The sequence below is a fragment of the Lygodium microphyllum genome, chromosome 26, assembly GCF_053477565.2.
Source record: "Lygodium microphyllum isolate KBCC chromosome 26, Lygodium_microphyllum_v1.1.10, whole genome shotgun sequence".
Lineage (NCBI taxonomy): Eukaryota > Viridiplantae > Streptophyta > Polypodiopsida > Schizaeales > Lygodiaceae > Lygodium > Lygodium microphyllum.
Window position 1 is genome coordinate 77,640,486 of NC_141160.1, and position 18,608 is coordinate 77,659,093.

Below are 18,608 nucleotides of genomic sequence, written 5' to 3' on the forward strand. Positions count from 1 at the left end.
TATAGCTCATCGGGGACTCCAAGGTCCTATAGCCTTCTCATCAGTCCAGCCCTATGTACTGTGTTGAAAGCTCTTTTGAAGTCCACAAAGCATCAGTATATTCTCTTATTCCCACCTCAACCTAAACCAGGAGTTCCAAAGAGAGGATGTTGATAGGCTTCAAGAGTTGTCAGAGAGAAGCAAGGACTGCTTCACAAGTACAAGAGGGGTACCTTGATGACACCAACAACAGCTTCCCTCTCCACCAAGTCAGCCAAGGGCTCTGGTTGTATGGAATATTGGATGCTGGAATCAATGCAGGTACATTTTCACAAGAGAAGCAGCAATGGCAGAGGCATCATTTCCATGCTTCCACTCCCTTCTGGACAAGGAAACAAAGATACTTCCATGGAAGACTTTTCCCCACACATCCATATGGGTCATTCTCGGTCCATTCTTAGTCACCTCAGAGGCCCAAATGAAATCATCACTTCGGAAATATCCCAAATTCGGTATTTTACCAGTCATTACCAGTTTTTGCAAAGCCTACTTCATTGCCACTGCTGACTTATCCAGTTTGGGACACTAAGTATCACCATTTGTTTCACACTCCCTTAGACGTGCAGCATGCTGCCGACCAATAGTAACTGTGCAATAGTTTAGCTTCCTTATAGGCACTGTAAGAGATCTCTAGAGACTTCCATGGATTCAGGCAGAAGTAGAATCAATGGAGGTAAACTTCCACAAGAGGAACAGCAATGGGTGGTATCATTTCCATGCTTCCACTCCCTTCTGGACAGGGAGACAAAGATACTTACACAGGGGACTTTTCCCTGCACATCCATATGTGTCTTTTTTTTTTTGTTTTTTGAGCCGGGTGCCTAATCAGACTCAAAGGCAGAACCCTGTGCCACTAGCTTCTGATTTCACTACTTCCTTCAGGATCGAGATCCTTGGAAACTCCTCCCAGGGGGTGGAGCGTGGGTAAGCACCTAGCACCCCGGTTCAGGGGTCCAAGTAGTGTTGGACTCTCACCAACTAAAACCACCAATCCCGGCGGGTTCCCTTAAAGGGATGCCATACCCCAAGGTTGGGCGTCGGCTCAAACATATGTGTCATTCCCAGTGCACTCTTCATCAATTCAGATGCCCAAATGAAATCATGTCTTCAAACATATCCCATATCAGTATCTTACAAGTCATTACCGGTTTTTGCAAAGCCTACTTCATTGTCACTACTGACTGATCTCGTTTGGGACACTAAGTATCACCCTTTGTTTCACACTCCCTTTAGGCTACTCTTGCTGAAGAAAAGCTATTCCAAAATGCACTAAGAGCATTAGCCTGCTCTAAGAGCCAAGGGGAGAACACACACACTCCTATCTTTCCACCATCATCAGAGGACCATAAAGACTAATTTATTGGTCCAAGAGTTTTAGAAATGGACATAATGTATCCAGAGTTACCAGCAGGTTAATCTTATCTTATCCAACAATTGAGCCCCATCATTTTGCTTGACACTGCCTACAAAACCCTAGTCAAAAGCTTCTCAATGAAAAATGCTTTGCTTAAACTAGTGAGACAAAACTATACTACAGTTACTTTTGTTGAAAATTATCATTCTTCTACCTCAATAGAAGAGAGGAAGTCAACATCCTTGCCTTTATCGTGCTCTGCTTCCCCAATTCTCTGTTCCATAGCAACATTTCAAACAATCAGACCATACAAGAGTAGTTCAAAAAGATTAAGATGAAATCCAGTTCAATTGTCTAACGTATGAATAACAGCTATTGGCATCTCTATCAGTGTTAAGTACTTATCAGTCAGCTCAATACCGTGACAAGGCCTAATGGAGAAGCCACGATTATGTCTGATGCATAGAAGTCACTGTAAAGTTTAACACTTTTCCTGCAAATATGTCAAGAACAGGCATAAATGCTATGGAAAAGACTTCTACGAAACATCACTATGATAAACTTATAAGAACATAATGCTTGTTTCAAAGTTTGACAGAGCTAGAATGCATTTCAATGTCGGAATTCCTGGCACAAGAACTGTCAGAAAGAACATATTCAGGCCTAGCCAAAAATCCAGATAACCCAAAAGCAGTATAGCATTACAATCAGCATATGGTCAGATACAGACAGCTGATGTGTTTACCAAAAAATTGTTTAGACATGGATAGATAGCCATTATGTAGCTCTTACTCAGCCTTAAAGATTAGGCATACACTGAGCAGATTCTTTGGATCAAGGTGCACATTAACATGAGCTCATTGGCTAGACACTTGCTGTTGTAGTGTTTGCATAAACCTGTTGTTAACACTAATGATGTGGAAGAAGAATACGTTGCCTCTGGTTGAGAAGTCATAAGATCCTGGAATCTGGCCCTGGAGATGCAACCAGCTTTCCCTCAAACTACAATCGGGACAACCACTCATCATACAGCTTGTTCAATGCTAAAGCTCTCGAAGTTGCATGTATGATACTGAACCTGCCATGCCTCTCATATAAATGAGGTGTAAGATGAACAACAATATTGACATGACCTAAGAAGCCACCCCCCTTTATATTTTCCAATGCTCTCTTACTAGACTTAATTACAAGATCCAGTTCATAGCTAGATAAATCACCTGCTATTACATCCTGAAAGCCTTAGGGCCAGGGACTGAAACAAAGGCTTTGCTCTAACAGAACCTTGGCCTAGACCTGTCTTTGCCATGCAGCTCTTTGGGAGGTTGATATAGATTCTATTGCATGGGCTGCATTTTCAAGCTGCATTTGCTGACACCACAAACTTTGTATAAACAGCCCTGATAACTTCCTCTACTGATGCAAAGGTGAACCACAGATGCACTCTAGCTGTCATGACATATGCAATGTAAGGGCATGTAGCTCAAAGCAATAAAAGAGAGGCATGTAAATCCGGACTAGGCATTTTTCTTGACACATGGGACTCTAGCACTTTCTATCTAGAGCCCGCATATAGTTCTACATTATAGGCTTCCTGATTGAAATTTTGCACAGCCCTTGAATTAGTAAGCCATCGCTCATTACCTTTTATTGTTCCATTTTCCTATGCAGGGCTTAAATGGCATTTACATTGGCCCTTTTTGACCAAGATGGTCAGCAATGGAATTTCTCTTTGTTTGGGAAGAAAAGGGTCACATAGACAATCGTGCAGAGATTGACTGTAATATTACAGCGTGGTATATCTGGAAATCAAATAGAAGATGAGAAGCCACCAGGAAGGATATCAGATTCCTTCTAAACAGTCTATCCACATTATCCACGCAGACAATGTACAGCTCTTGCTGGTATGGCCTAAAGGTAAGACTTCAGCACGAAAAAGTGGAACCAGACACCACTTGGGAAACTGAGGTAACATTACAGCTTGCCAAACCTCAGGAGATCCAGATGCAGTGAAGTGGCACACTGCACTCAAGCTCCTTTCATTTGGCAAGCATCGGATAAAGTTTAGAGCCCACCACTTCAATCACCCAAAGACATGAGCCAGGCAGCTCTCCAACAGCCTGCTACACCTTTGGACTTCAGTGGCCTATTTCAAAAGATGATTTAGGATAAGAATTTTTCCTTGGTCAGTGCAGCGCTCCATCACCATGCCTTGACGAATACTTTACCCCTTACCTATCCATATTGAAAGCATACTTGGTCATGCCATATAAGGGGTCATAGTAACATGAGATGGGGGACAGGGTGGACAAAAGCAAGGGATAGGGACTCACGAGAGCCCTTCCACATGGGACTCCCAAATCACTCTGGCCAACTTTCATCTCTGTTCAACGAGTAAGTCTTACAATCAAGCAAACTTATACCATTACATTCACAAGCTATCCAAAGAATGGCTTGAGAGGCTGGGATGGGGGATGGAGGATGAGACAGCACACTTGCTGTGCTCACTGAACTCGATGCTAATTTTTAACCCTTCCCAATAGTCAATGCACACGTGAATACTGAGCATCGAAAAGGAAGCTCAGGGTCAACTATACAAACAACACTTCAAATTGTAAAGTTACCAAATGTATACATGTGATGTGGTGGGTGTAGGTGTGGGTAAATGTGGACTACCACACATGTCCGTGCATGCAGTAGGCTGCAGATGACAACAGCTGCCGCAGAAACCCAATCTCTGCAGGTCACCATGACCTGAAAAGGAGTTGCCAGCATGTGGATCAAAGTCACCAGTCTGCAGCAGAAGAGGTAACAGCTAGGCAGCCAGATCTTAAACAAGAACACAGCCCTAATGACAAACAAAAGAGAGGGCACCAAGCTGAACAGCACATGAGAAGCCTCCAAGTACTGAGTCCTCCATTTGGGTGTGGACAGCATTGGAGAGTGTTGAGGAGTGAACGAACTGATTATGAATGAATGACAGAGATGTGCCATGAATAATAAATGCCAATGATACAAATAAAGCCTTTTAGGGGCTGTAAATGTTTAATGGAGACCCACATTAGGAATTGATGCAGTACAATTATTTGTTAATGCACTTATTGACTGTGGTTGCTCAATAGTATCTCCCAAATAACACAGCAGAATGAAGAATAATCTGGAATCTGAAAGTGCTGCCGGTTTCTGCAAATGTCGAGAAGTAGTAGGGCTTGCATGGAGGAACCCAAAATGTGTACGGCAAACACCATGACAAAGAAACTCAAAAACACAAAAGAAGAATGAAGATGAATGATGAATGCTGATCATGCCGAATGGACCATGCTGATACAATGGTGTGAGCCTCAAGATGGCCATGTCTCTAGGACCAGTCCTGAGGTGAACAAAGCTCAGAAATGACCGCATGTATTAGCTAATGAGGCAGCAGCACCTGTGAAGGAATGCTCTGTGGCACGAGTAAAACGTGGTCCTCGGAGCAAGGGGATCTCGAAGAAGACAACAGTGATGAAGGACAGCAGTAGAAAGAGTAAAACACAGTCCTCGGGATCTGTCAATGATGAAGAAGTCAGCAAGAGGAGGGCTGATGACTGGTCACAATCAGAAGAATGATGGCGCCAGCAGCCAGGGAGCCTCCAGCAAGGCAAAATGCACGTGTGACAGCCGATCCTGAGCTCCAGTTAGTAGCAGGCTGAGAAATACTGCTGGATGGCAGGAACAGGCCCTGAAATGCAGCGAGGAGGCTGCAGATGACAACAGCTGCTGCAAAGACCCTGATCACTACACTACGCAGATCAAGACTGAAAGTCTGCAGGTTCCCATGGGCTGGAAAGGAGTTGCCAGAATGTGGATTATGGTCGCGGGTCTGCAGCAAAAGAGCTAACAGCTGGATGGCCAGATCTGAAGCAAAAATGCAGCCCTACTGATGAAGAAAACAGGGTGCCAAGCTGGGCAGCACATGAGAAGCCTCCACAAACTGCGATGTCATTTGTATCAGGGTATGGATAGCAGGAAGAATGCTGAGGAGTGAATGAACTGATGATACCTGAATAAGAGACGTGTGTAGTGATAATGACCAACCCTAGTTATAGGCAAATTTGGGCAGTTGTCCTATCATGCATAATAAGTGCCAAATTATAGAATAATGCCTTTTTTGGGCTGTAAATGGAGACCAAAATTAGGAATTAATGAGGAACAATTAATTCTTAATGCACTTAACGACTTTCGTTGTTCAACAATAGTTGGCACCATTACTTCTAAGCATTAAATAGAAAGTTCCTTTAACTAGACTCTATTTAGTGATAAGGGTGGCGGTTAGTAGTGATCATATGGTATATCGCTTCTATTTCATCCTTCTACAAATCATGCATAGGCGAAGTGATGCATCTCATCATGAAATTTATTTGGTTAGGACGAGATGGAAGCCCATCCAAGGTGAAGGTACCTTGCAATGTCACCTCATCATGAACTTTATTTGGTAGGAGGACATGGGAGCCCATCCAAGGCAAAGGTAGTTCAATAGATCTAAATGTGGGTAAGGATCATTGACCTCGATTGCCAAAGTAAAGCTTTCTTTATTGGTTAGGCTCACTATTAGAGGCCTTCTCCAAGTGAGTAGTCATGGAAGAAGCAACTATAATAGCAGTTCAAGATCATCACACTAGTTCTTGGGACCCATGGCAGTCTAGCACTAGCTCACTTTTCCAAAAGCTCAAGGCTAGAAAGTTTGGGAGGGGATTTTTTAGGTCAGATGATGATAGATCCACAACTATCATTGTTCAAACTTGGAGATGCATGATATTTTGTTCTTCATTAGCTAGCCTTGACCACTATTGAAGAAAAATTGAAGCAACCATTTCTCTTCAATGATCACTTGAGATTAGGGTCAAGATAGGGCAAAGAAACCATCTTGCTTGGGAAAGGTATTCCACACATGTGGTTCATGTTGCAGGAGAAATATTTTCCTTCTGAATATATCAACCAATACTCAAACACAAAGACTCCAATGTGGCAAAGGGCCTTTTTGAAATAGAGGACTGATATAGACACATCTCAAACTTGGACTAGAAAAGGCATCTTCCTTCAAGTGATTGGACCAGCAAAGTAAGTCTTCACTTTCACAATGGATGGCAGCAAACTCATAAGAAAGACATTGGTCTGCCCAAAGTTCACAAGTTGGTCTCGTCAAAGTAGCAATCACTACAACAAGAGACACTACGTAGATCCAAATCCATTACTTGCACAATGGATGGATGGAGACATGGACTTACTAGAGGACACCTCTTCAATGACTTAACTAGGACCCACACGGTTGAGTATAGACAGATCCTTTTCCTGGCAAACCCTACAATGCCATTGTTTGCATATACCACAAAGCAACTAGGAGGATTTAGATAAGCAACATCAAAGTTATGCCACCTACAATCCACCATTGGCCCAAATAAGGTTGGCTCATTTCTAGAGGAGACTAGATGACAACTTTAGATCTAGGAAGATCTCACTTATCTTGTGGTTGGTAGCATATAGGAGATTGGCAATTGGCACATGGCATGGCTATGGCAAGCATAGCTCGTGTCAAATTCGGCAAGATGACAAAAGGACACTTACGGAACCACTTGAGATTGGGCCTTCTAGAGAAGAACTCTTAGAATGGTTTTTGATAATGTAACCAAGATGATGATACTAACTTGGGGGACTGCAGCTTTTGTCGTAGTAGTCAAAGGTCTAACAAGGATTTTCAAGGGTGTTATGAGAGGAAGGACAACTTGAAGCTTAGCTGAGAGTATAGTTGATAGTGAAGAGATTCTGAGAGTGAAGACAGGACTCACAATGCAATAATCAAAAGAGTGTAATGTGCAAGTACAAAGTACAACCCTTAAACCTTAGGGTTGTTAATGTGTGTTCATACCTGAAAGGTGTAAAACACAATAAGTGCCCAAACTGTGTAACATAAGCACATAGAATAAAGGAGAATAAAACTGGGGGGGGAAACCTCTCATAAGGAGAGTAAAAAGTGCCCCAATGTCCTATTGAGGATCACTGACACTCCTCTATGAGCATAGGTGTGAGTCAAACACAACAGGTGTCAATCCTTTCTTATTTCTAGAAGACCCTAAGAATGATTTCAACACTAGCCTTCATGCGAACAGAGTGGACTGAGAGACACTATCACAAATGGAAGTTGACTGCCAACATTATCATTTGGTTTCATAGTGAGACGGAACCATGTCATCGACTTACAAAAGCATCTACAGCAAAGACCCTCTCTAGATTCTAGACATAGATCATCCACACTCAGTAGGGGAGAGACTACAAGGTGACTCTAGGTGCATAGGGAGGGGATGTGTTTTCCTTGATGCATGGCCTTCTGACACCTGGGCCACATATAGCCTAGCATTACAGACCTTATGATTGGGTTTTCATATAGCCCTGGTATTAGATTGTTTCTTATTATCTTATGTATCAATGTTGTCCTATTAAGGCCTTGTACTATGACTGAAGTGTCTATTGAATGACTTTCACTTTCCCGGGGAAAAAGAGAAGTGTCTAGTCAACCAAGTCACCTAGTGTAGATCTAATTGGCTTGAAAGTCAAGGCACTGTTTTGTCTGAGTTGAAGCCAAGAAGGATGTGTAATCCAGAGGCAAAAAGTTTCAATGTTCTAAAACAAAGATTGCCAAAACCTGCTTCTTATAGTTAACATATTTCATGAATAGCCCATACCTTGTAAACTTTATGCCCATCCTAAAATGGTCATCATTGTTACCCCCAAACAAGGCTTGAAAATCCGCTGGTTTGGATGTTTTCTTGCCTTTAAGGGCCTCCAAATCATCTTCAGAAGCATCATCCTCCATACCAAATTCATCCAAAAACCTTGCCTCCTGATCTACAACCACCTACAAAAGATGAACATGAGAGAGAGAGAGAGAGAGAGAGAGAGAAATTCCAGTAAAGAGTCATCCTAGCAATCGAGCCCAGGAAAAAGTTCAAGTTATTAAATACTTTCTCCAGTCAATAGTGAGTCACAATATAACGATAAGATTTTACACGTTCCAATATTGAAAATCATCAACAAAGTAACTTTGATTGAAAGAATTTCAAAAACTTTATTGATGACATTCATTAAACTAACACTGAAAACATATAAAGATCCAAAGGGATTGGTTGTCAACTACATGATCTTAAATCACCATAACCAACATAGGTTATTAAAGTCTTTCACATATGGAGAAATGGCAATTTCAATTGCTCAAAGGTATGTTACCCTTTGAGAGTAACTGCTTGAAATAGATGTGAGAACCTGCAAACAAATATGTAAACCTAATCCAATGTTCAGAAGGATTGCTCAGTTTTCTTATAGTGGAACAGTAATAAGTTCTGTCTAAAGTGAATTACTGAACATTAAAATGATAGATCTGTGTAAGTTTGAATGCTCAAAGGTTTCTGGAGCCCTGAGAACGAGGAAAATGCAGCAAACAGGCCTAATTATCTTCTTTTATAGCTGCACATCAGTGAAAGGGACATGAAACGAGGCAGAGCGAATCTATTTGTAAATCTTCCCACAAGCCTGATTTTGTAATAGCTCATGTACTGTATGTGACCAACCTGAACTTCATTTCCTAGGTGATACTCTAAGGATGGTGTAACTACTGCAGGTTGCTCACCTTGTGAATGCACCCACTCTTGAACTATCAGCATGACCATTCTATGCTGGTCTGCTGGCCACACAGTAATACATTTAATCAATACACAGAAAACAGAGTCTACAGATTTCAATATGTAAATATTGGTGACTATCAAGGCTAATAGAAGAAGTAAAAGATAATATTCATTAGTATCATCTCCTTGTGGGGTGTTTGATTAACCAGGTTCACTGATAACAGTGAATTATCGGCTCACGTCACGAGAATTGGTAACAATACACTATGCAACGACTGTTTCAATTATGTAATGCCACTAATGCACAGATTTTTAAACTTTCAAGTGCATAAAGGGAAGGATCCTGCTCATATTATGTCAAGTAAACTTTCAACAGCCATAAAGTGCACTTAAAATTTACTGACTTAATAAGTTCAATTTTTTTGCATATTTGAAAAGAAAGAATATACCTTTTGAGAAGAAGGAACTAGATCAATTAATCTCTTCACCAACCTCAATGCAGAACTTCGAAGTGGGAGTAAAATCAAGACCTTATAAAAATCAAAGGATAGAATAAGTGCACAAGACATAAATCTTTAGCTTCCTTCACTTAATTACCAAGCACAGAACAAAATGAGTACACGGTTTGAATCGAGCCCTAAGAGCCCAAATAAAAACACAGATGCTAAAATGAAAGTCCATGACATATTTTGGAATTAAACATACAATCTCTTATTTCCTTGGAGAAGATAGATACTAAGTATTGCTGGCTACAGACTATAAGCCATGGTTGCTCTACACAGTGGGTCAAAGCATGGATGTTGTGCACTTCTAACTATAAGCCTGAAAAGGCTGTAAGTAAAAATGTCCATGTTTTGGGCAATATTCTTATCTTCTCATCCATATCATTTTTCCAAGAACCCACCATCTCTAGCTGCCTGATTTGTTCAATTATTAGACTTTAGTTCAGCTTGTCATTTCCAGCCAGTTATTATCTCAGTCTTTTTATCATCAATGCCCTAACTGCCAATACACATTCCATCCATGCACAGGCTGATACATGTATTCATGCTCATCGCATATGCATTCTAGTTCATCCCCTTCATCCATTCTCATGTTTAGCATTCATTTGATCTGTATTTCATACTTCATTGTGCATTTGGTATGGTATCATCCCCAAAGTTTGCCTTTGAATTGTTGTGTGTGCTGCCTTTTACACTAATTTTGCCATGTCTTCCGCTCAGCCATACCCAAACAGCTGCATTTCCATCACTTGGGCTGTCCAATCAACCTATATATGAGCACACTATCTTTTTGACAAGTCTTAACTCTATCTGTATAGCATCATTTTTACTGATACTTGTCTTCTATCAACACTCTTTGGGCTTTGCATTCAGTTCGTGTGCCTTTTGCTCCCATGTGTTGTCATTCTAACATTGCATTTTTGCTGCAGTTTCAGTCTCAGCCTGCTGCATTATGCATTCAGCTGGCTCCCATTTATCCTTAACATCCATCTCAACATCCAAAGTTGTGTTTTTGAGCATTTTGCACAGCAATCTGTGTTTTCCTCCCGATCTACTCTGCAATGGTGTCATCAGCAATCATCATCTTCGGTCTTTGTGTCTTCATCCATCGTAAAAAACGTCTAGTTTTTGTGCTCCATCTGTCCTTGCCTGTTGCTTACAGTAGCATCAGGATAAAGCCATAAAGGAATATGTGCATTGAAGAATAATACCTGGGAATTTGCCTCGAGCATCCATGGCCATGTGGGACGAGTGCAAGGCTTGCTATTATGGTAGATTTCTTCTATGATTTCAACTGGCCTCATTATTGGAGAGGCTCTTACTTCATGCATGGACACTGTTCACTCACCCCTTTTATACCATCTTCATGATCCCCTTACTTCGTTCCTGTGGATTTGCTGCTGGATAGCTTCTTCGAGAGTTTTTGTTCGTTCATTCCTCCTTTATAGAATTTTATTAGTGCAAATTGTGAGCACCAAATGCTTGAACCATATACAATGCATTGATTTGCTGCAATTCTAAAAATCAAGGTTTTGAAACCCTAATTTCTATATACTCAGGCCAGCAAGCTAATTTTCTTATTTAGTGCTTGGACTTGATCAAGCTAAGTAGAAAGTGTGAGAGCACACAACAAAAAAAGGAACACGAACAAAGACAGAGAAAGAGAGCTACTCTATAGGAAAAGAAGAAAAGAAATCTGCAATGAACAAGAAAAGAATGATGAATACAAGAAGAGGACTAATCAATCCCTGCACGCAGCCGACAACGTCAGTGAGCGCATCAGATCAGGCTGATGACGAAGGCAGCACTGGAGACAGAGAAGAAAACCTAAGTTGAAGTGTGCACCTACCAAGTGGAAGACAAAATGATACTAATGACCAGCCAAATGGGTATTATAAATAGCCCAAATCCCAAAATGTTGGCCGAGCTGCACCTGAGGGCCCAAAATATGGGCTGACTGCATTTAGTGAAGTCCAATTGCATTCAATGTAGTCACAATATCCTGACGTGGCAGAAAAAATCTTGATAAGGATGGACAATATCCAACACGTGAAGGCAAACTAGAAAATGCAAAAGCTATCCACGAAATACACATTGAAACCCAACTAGAGGAGGAAATGCACAAAAAGGCAATGAAATGGCAGCTCTAGAATGAGCTACCTCCTCTATCAAAACAAGTCAGAGTGAAGCAATGCAAAAGCAAATGGCCAAGACAAAGAGTGAACATAAAGAGAGATAGTGAAACGCGGAAAATCTGCAATGTAGAATGTTATATATTGTTGTAGAAATATACGCGGGTGCAAAGAGAATCTTTATGTATGTCTCCACTTTGAAGATCTCAGTCTCCATCAGCCCTGAGGGCAATCTCTACAGTCTACAGTCTAAAATCTGTGAGAACAACTGTGTCAGACTACTGAAATCAAGGCCAATAAATAGACTAGCAAGAAATAGTGAAAAAGACTAGTTCGGCTGCATTAAATGCAGCCGACTGACAGCAATGCTGTCCGACCAGCATGTCCGACCTGCTGCCACGTGTAACATACTCTTGTCCGACCTACCACATGTCATCTACACCGATTGCTCCTCCTTGTCCTAGGAACGACCAGCTATCCAGCTCTAAAAACCCCACCTTACATGGCCAAAGCAAATAGTTAAAACCATCAAGCCAGTTTCTTTAGGCAAAGAAGGGAGTACGGAAACCTTCATAGACGGTGCCATAGGTGGCATTTTGAGGCCAATAGAACATACCCTCTGTGAAACATAGAGAGAACAAAGAGGAGACGGATCCGCACAAACAAGCTAGGTGACCTCCATCTTTTTTCACGATCATTGTTGCGTAGTGAAAGGTGAGAAAGATCAAAGCTTGCACGAGAGAGCTATGACGAGAGAACAAGAGCAAGAGAGAGAGAGACTCACAATGTGGGAACTCCAACAGTCACAATGTCTGACCAGGCCTTCCTTTATTCAAACTGCCACTAAAAGAATAAAGAATAAAGTGACGATGACAAGCACCCGCCACCTGCAATGTGCAGTGCAGGTACTATCAGTGTAGTAATACACGGGCAGCTAGGCAGAGGCGCCTTTACCCCCAACAACCTCCCACTTAAAGGCGAATCTACCCAAGTGAGGAGTGAAAAAGAAAAACAAAAGACAATACAATATACACATGTACAACAGGATGAGGAAAAACGTCATCTCATCCAACGCCCACCAATCTCCTGAGGAAGGCAAAGCGCTCAATAATGAGGCTTTTTGTGAGCAAATCCGCAGGATTTTCATCGATGGAGATCTTAACAAGGTCAACAAACTTATCCTCCACAACCCCACATATGCAGTGATACCTCACCTCAATGCGTTTCGTCTTCGCGTGAAAGACCGCATTCTTGGCTTACTAAATAGCACTCATAGAATCCGAATGCACCATAGGTATAGAATCGATCCCAAGGTCATGAACCAAACGGCCCAACCATATGGCCTCCTTGCAAACCTCGGTAGCTGCAACATACTCGGCCTCAGTGTGAAAGAGAGAGCCGTACACTTCTGAACCCTGGACATCCAAGAGACAGCATCTCCAACATAGGTGAATAGATAGCCAGAAGTAGACTTCCTACTATCTGCATGTCCTGCATAATCGGAGTCTGTGTACCCCACAACTCCTCTATCCTAGCTGCCATAGCAAATATGCATATCTGTTGTGCCTTTTAGGCATCTCATGGTACCCTTCACAGCATCCCAATGTTTCTTGCCAGATGTAGCCACATAGCTTGCCACAATACCAACTACAAAGGCAATATCTGGTCGAGTGGCTATCATGGCATACATCAAACTACCCACGGCTGATGCATAAGGGATCTTGGCCATCTCGGCCCTCTGCTCATCTATCTGCAGACAATCAGCCTGTGAGACCTTCACATAAGAAGGTAATGGACAGCCAATAGGCTTCACGTCTTGCATACGGACATACTCAAGGACTTTATGAATGTAGTCTCTCTGTGAGAGATACAGTAGTACCTGATGCCTACCGCGCTTAATGCGCATACCAAGAATGTGAGAGGCATGTCCCAAATACTTCATCTCAAAGCTCTTCTTCAACTGAGATTTAAGAGCATCCAGCTCATCATGAGCTTTCCCTGCTATCAGCACATCATCAATGAGCCATCAGGGGCTTTCTTCGTGTAAAGACACAGATCCATAGCACTCCTACTGCAGCCCTGTGACTGCATAAAGGCATCAAACTTATGATACCACTCCCTAGGTCCTTGCTTCAAGCCATAAAGACTTTTCTTCAACTTGCATACTAGGTACTCCCTGCCAGGTTCTGCAAAGCCCTTGAGCTGCTCCATGTAAATCTCATCATACAAATCCCCATGCAAGAATACAATCTTGACATCCATCTAATACATGTCCAAGTCAAGCTGCGCAACTAAGGCAAAAACCAAAAATAGGGTGGTCATCTTGACCATGGGAGAAAAGACTTCATCAAAGTCAACTCCATGCTCCTATTTAAAACCCTTAGCAACAAGTCTTGCCTTATAAGCCGGCTTGGGGTGTCCAGGGATACTTTTCAGCTTGTACACCCATTTGCATAGCAGAGTCTTTTTGCAGGCAGGCAAGGAAACCAAATCCCAAGTCATATTCTTATGCAGGGAGTCCATCTCACACTGCATAGCCCTCTCCCAGGAGTGACTGTCACCCCTGCGTATACCCTCATCATAGATGAGAGGCTCTCCTGCATCTGTAACCAAGACATAATGCATAAGGGCTCAAATCGATCAAGTGGATGTCTAGCTCTAGTAGATCGTCTCATTGCAAGCTCTACTGCATGTCTAGTATCCTGTCCAACAGCCTGGCCATGTATACCAACTGCAGATTGAACATCTGGCTGTGCAGGTTGTACTAGAGCACGTGGCTCCGCCTGGAATATAACCCTGCGTATCTTGACCACCTTCTCAGGCTCCCTTTGCATCTTGTCTTCATGGAAGACTACATCATGGCTGCGGATAACTTTCCGCGCCTGCGGATCCTAGAGGCGGTAACCCATTTCACATGCATCTCCATAGCCAAGAAAAATGCATTTGACACTCTGAGGATCCAGCTTACTATGCTTGTCCTTGGGCATATGGCAGAATGCCTCACATCCAAAGACATGTAGATGTGCATAAGACGGAGGTTTCCCAGTCCATATCTCCTCTGCAATCTGGAAATCCAAACCACTAGAAGGTAATCTATTTATGATATATACAATTGAACTGCCTGTCTCAGCCCAAAACCTCTGTGGTAGGCCTGCATGGCTAAGCATACTGCGTACACGCTCCTGAATGGTTCTATTCATTCGCTCAGCCAAACCATTCTGAGGTGGGATATAGGGACAGTCAACTAACACTTAATACCCCTCTCGTCACATAGTTGCTCAAAGGCACGTGACACATTCTCCCCCATTGTCAATCCTAAGGCATTTCAATCTACGCCCAGTCTGGTTTTCAACCAATGCAAGCCATCTCTGAACACAGCAAAGACATCTGACTTAAGCTTAATGGAATAAGCCCAAACTTTTACGCGAAAAATCATCAATAAACGTCACAAAATACTTACACCACCCATAGACTGACAAGGCATAGGCCCACAGACATCTGAATATACCAATGCCAAGGGCTCACTCATGCGTATCCTACCAGACTTCTTATGTATATTCCTAGTCTGTTTGCCATAAAGATGGCTCACATGAATCAAAACATGCATAGTCAAGGAGCGGTAAGTACTGCAAACCAGAAAGAATTTTCATTCCCTTCAAGGTTATATGGACCAAACGGACATACCAAAGAGATACATGTGGAACGGAACTGACTGACAAAACATGGTCAACAAAGGACCCATCAACTAAAAGAGGATAGAGACTGTCAGCCTTGGCACCTCTAGCAAGCACAAGTCTGCCACGGGTAATCTTCCAGGCAGAATTTCCAAATGAAACATGAAACCCACCATCATCAAGTTGCCCTGAAGACATAAGACTGTGTGTAAGCGCAGGTACATGACGTACATCTTATAACATAAAAGTATTGCCAGTAGAGAACTACAGCCATACATTCCCAATGCCAACAATAGCAAGTGACTTGTCATCACCCAAGTAAATTGAACCAGAGACAGTGTGGTAGGAATGGAACCACTCACGGCATGGTGTAACATGAAATGAAGCACCATAATCCAAAAGCCAACACTGCGCATACATAGAGTGAACCTCGATCAATGGCATAGCATCACAAGAACTAGCTACAAGTGTGTACTACTCATCGGAGTCGTCAGTCTCCATGACATTTATCTCCTCGATTTTTTCACTGGATTTCGCAGGCATAATGCTACGATCAGAGAACTTTTCATGTACTTTGTATTTGCGCTTCTCATTGCGCAACTTATGATATTGTGGGTGTATATGATCCTTCTTACCGCATCGATGACATGTCACATTAGCATTTCTCCCACGAGACTTACTGCGAGACTTACCACACGACTTAGACCTAGACTTCTGCAAGTCTCTACCACGTCCATACACACGGTCATTCTTTCCATTACCATCTCTGTCTCTAACAGTCAAAGCATGCGACACACGAGCGACATCCAAGTTCTTACAGTTGATCTCTTCCTGCAGAAGAGCACTCTCTATATCAAGCAAGTTCAAAATAGTAGCAGGAGCACATAAGGCAGTGTGGAATGCATCCCATGACTCACTCAAAGTCCCAAGCAAAAACAATGGAGTAACCTCATCATTAAAGGTAATGCCCTACGAAGTCAAGTTCTTGAGAATAGCATAAAACTGGCTCAAATGAGAAGACATTGTCATATTCTCCTTCATGCGCAGGTCCATAAGCTACTTCAACCAATACATTTGACTTGTTGGACTTTTCTTGTCCTAGAGGTTCTTAATTTTAACCCAAAGCTGCCAAGCACTTTGTGCTTCCTCAACCACATTGTAATGCACCTGTTCAGTGAGAGACAAGATGAGGGTGGACTTGCATAAATCATCAAGCTCATCCCATTCGTCATCAGTCGTAGTTTCAGGCTGCTCGCCATGCATTCTTAGTGGCTTGATCTGAGATTTCTGCACCAATACCTGCCACTTGGCTCTTCCAATAGGCATAATTCGTACTATCAAGCTTAGTGATATTGAAGATAGCACTATCAGTGGAAGAAGATGCCATATTGCGGTCCAAAATGGTGCAGACAGTTCAAAACTGCTTGCCGCTTTCTGCTGTAAATAGCCAAAATACTACCAAAACCAAGGCAAAATGACCACGAACTGATAGCTAATGATACTGCCCACCAAGTGTCATCAAAAGTACAAAAAATCAAGATGATTCAACATGAAAATTCCACGTCAGTCCATGCATAACTGCTTGCTGTAATAATTTACAGCCAAGTACAATGAGAGCAAACTATAGGCAAAATGAATGCACCAAGTCAACCACTGACTGTCAAAGCATAACCATCATCAAGCAAGCATAAATCAACATGTGGTAGTCATACGGACATTGAGCGAACACCCAAGCATGTCAAATGAATCAGTCAGTACGCGAGCACATCCCCTATGTAATAGGGCAAAGTGTACACAACACTAGCAAGACCTGACACAAAGAGGTGTATGCTCACAGAGTGCAAAGCCCAAATCAGTCCAAGTATATCTGTGAGAACCACTCCATATCAACCATGCAACATCCAAGTGAAGATCCCAGTCTCAAGTATATGAATGCTCAAGTAGCATAAACCGCCTGCTCAATGTCTGTTAAGCATATCAAGACGCTCCTATTGGCACAAAAGCCATAAATATCAAGCAAAGAAGCTCAACAAGAACAGATGATAGCACCAGTGTCAAAAGATCCAAGATCAAGCATCAATAAGACCTCATGAACATATAGGTCACGTAGCATCCATAGACATCAAGTGAATCCAAACTATAACTCTGGCAAGCTGAGAAATAGCCAAAGTAAGCTCCGGGCAATCAAATGTCAAGCCAAAGCAAGGCTCAGTATCATCCAACTCTGAACAATGTAACGGGCATGTAGTAGTGGCATAGGCCAAGCATGTCAAGACCGGTCACGCGTAAGCAAAGTACATGCCATAAGTACATCAGAGATTAAGATCCCAGTGCTATGCGAAGCGAGCTCAAGCTCAACCAATGATTCGAGAGCAAATCCAAGCTCTATGTCGATCCCCGAGAGTCACTACATCAATGTATACATCCAAGACATAGCCCGAATCCAACAGGCATATCCAAACATAAGCAAATAAGTTTTGGCCCTAAATATTCCAACAGCAAATAAACGTCCAAAACTGAGCAAACAATGGCTCAATCCAAGCTCAAAACCATAGACAAACCATAGGCATACTTTCCCATATCAAATGACTATGTAGCATGAGCATAAAGTGTAATGACAGAGGGCTGTCCTATTTTGGGCTACCTCTAGACTGTGTAAAACAATCTGTCCTATTTTGGGCTACCTCTAGACTGTGTAAAACAATCAATGACTTAGTAAATTCAACCCCAAAAGCATCTCACACCATAGGCATACATTCCCCTAGCATTCGGGGTGCATTCGGGACCAACCGAGCAACCAATGTCAGTGCCAACCAAGCATAAACATAAAGTGCTGATGTAACACTGTTTGTGGCTGCCTATGGACTATGGAAAACAGTCCTGGACTGAGGTAAATCAATCCACAAATCAATGCCAATGATAACTACCAATGTCAAGCATCAAGGGGGTATTCCCAAGTGCAATATGAAGTGTTTTCAAGCTGCCAATGAGTGCCAAGGGAGGGCTGAAGTAAAAGCGAATTTTTTGCAGGTTTTCAAGCTGGCCTAAACTGATCTGGGGCTAGTGGAAGGGCTGGGCAAGGTCAAGGCAAGGTTGGGAGAGTAGTCAAGGACCCCCAGGAGCTCCCTGTTGAAGGGCAAAGTCACCAGTAGAGAGTAGGCATCACAAGAAGATAGAGGGCATGGCTGCCCTGATTCACAAACCTATGGACTAAAGTAAAAAAACAAAAGAGAGCTCCAATACCTCTGAAGGAATGC

General features: G+C 42.4%; 1 protein-coding gene across 5 annotated transcripts in view; it reads right to left on the reverse strand.

Annotated features, from left to right (window-relative positions):
* NOF1 (U3 small nucleolar RNA-associated protein) overlaps window positions 1-18,608 on the reverse strand; it is a 56,771-nt gene that overhangs the window by 25,097 nt on the left and 13,066 nt on the right. For all 5 annotated transcript variants that reach the window (XR_015688906.1, XM_087668305.1, XM_087668307.1 and 2 more), the window contains exons 7-10: window positions 9,492-9,572; window positions 8,107-8,279; window positions 1,814-1,886; window positions 1,608-1,667 (exon numbers count right to left, since the gene is read on the reverse strand). Coding sequence is in view for 4 of the 5 variants with exons in the window: in XM_087668305.1 (XP_087524431.1) it covers window positions 1,608-1,667; window positions 1,814-1,886; window positions 8,107-8,279; window positions 9,492-9,572 (387 nt within the window). In the remaining variant the exon portion in view is untranslated. The remainder of the gene's footprint in view (window positions 1-1,607; window positions 1,668-1,813; window positions 1,887-8,106; window positions 8,280-9,491; window positions 9,573-18,608) is intronic.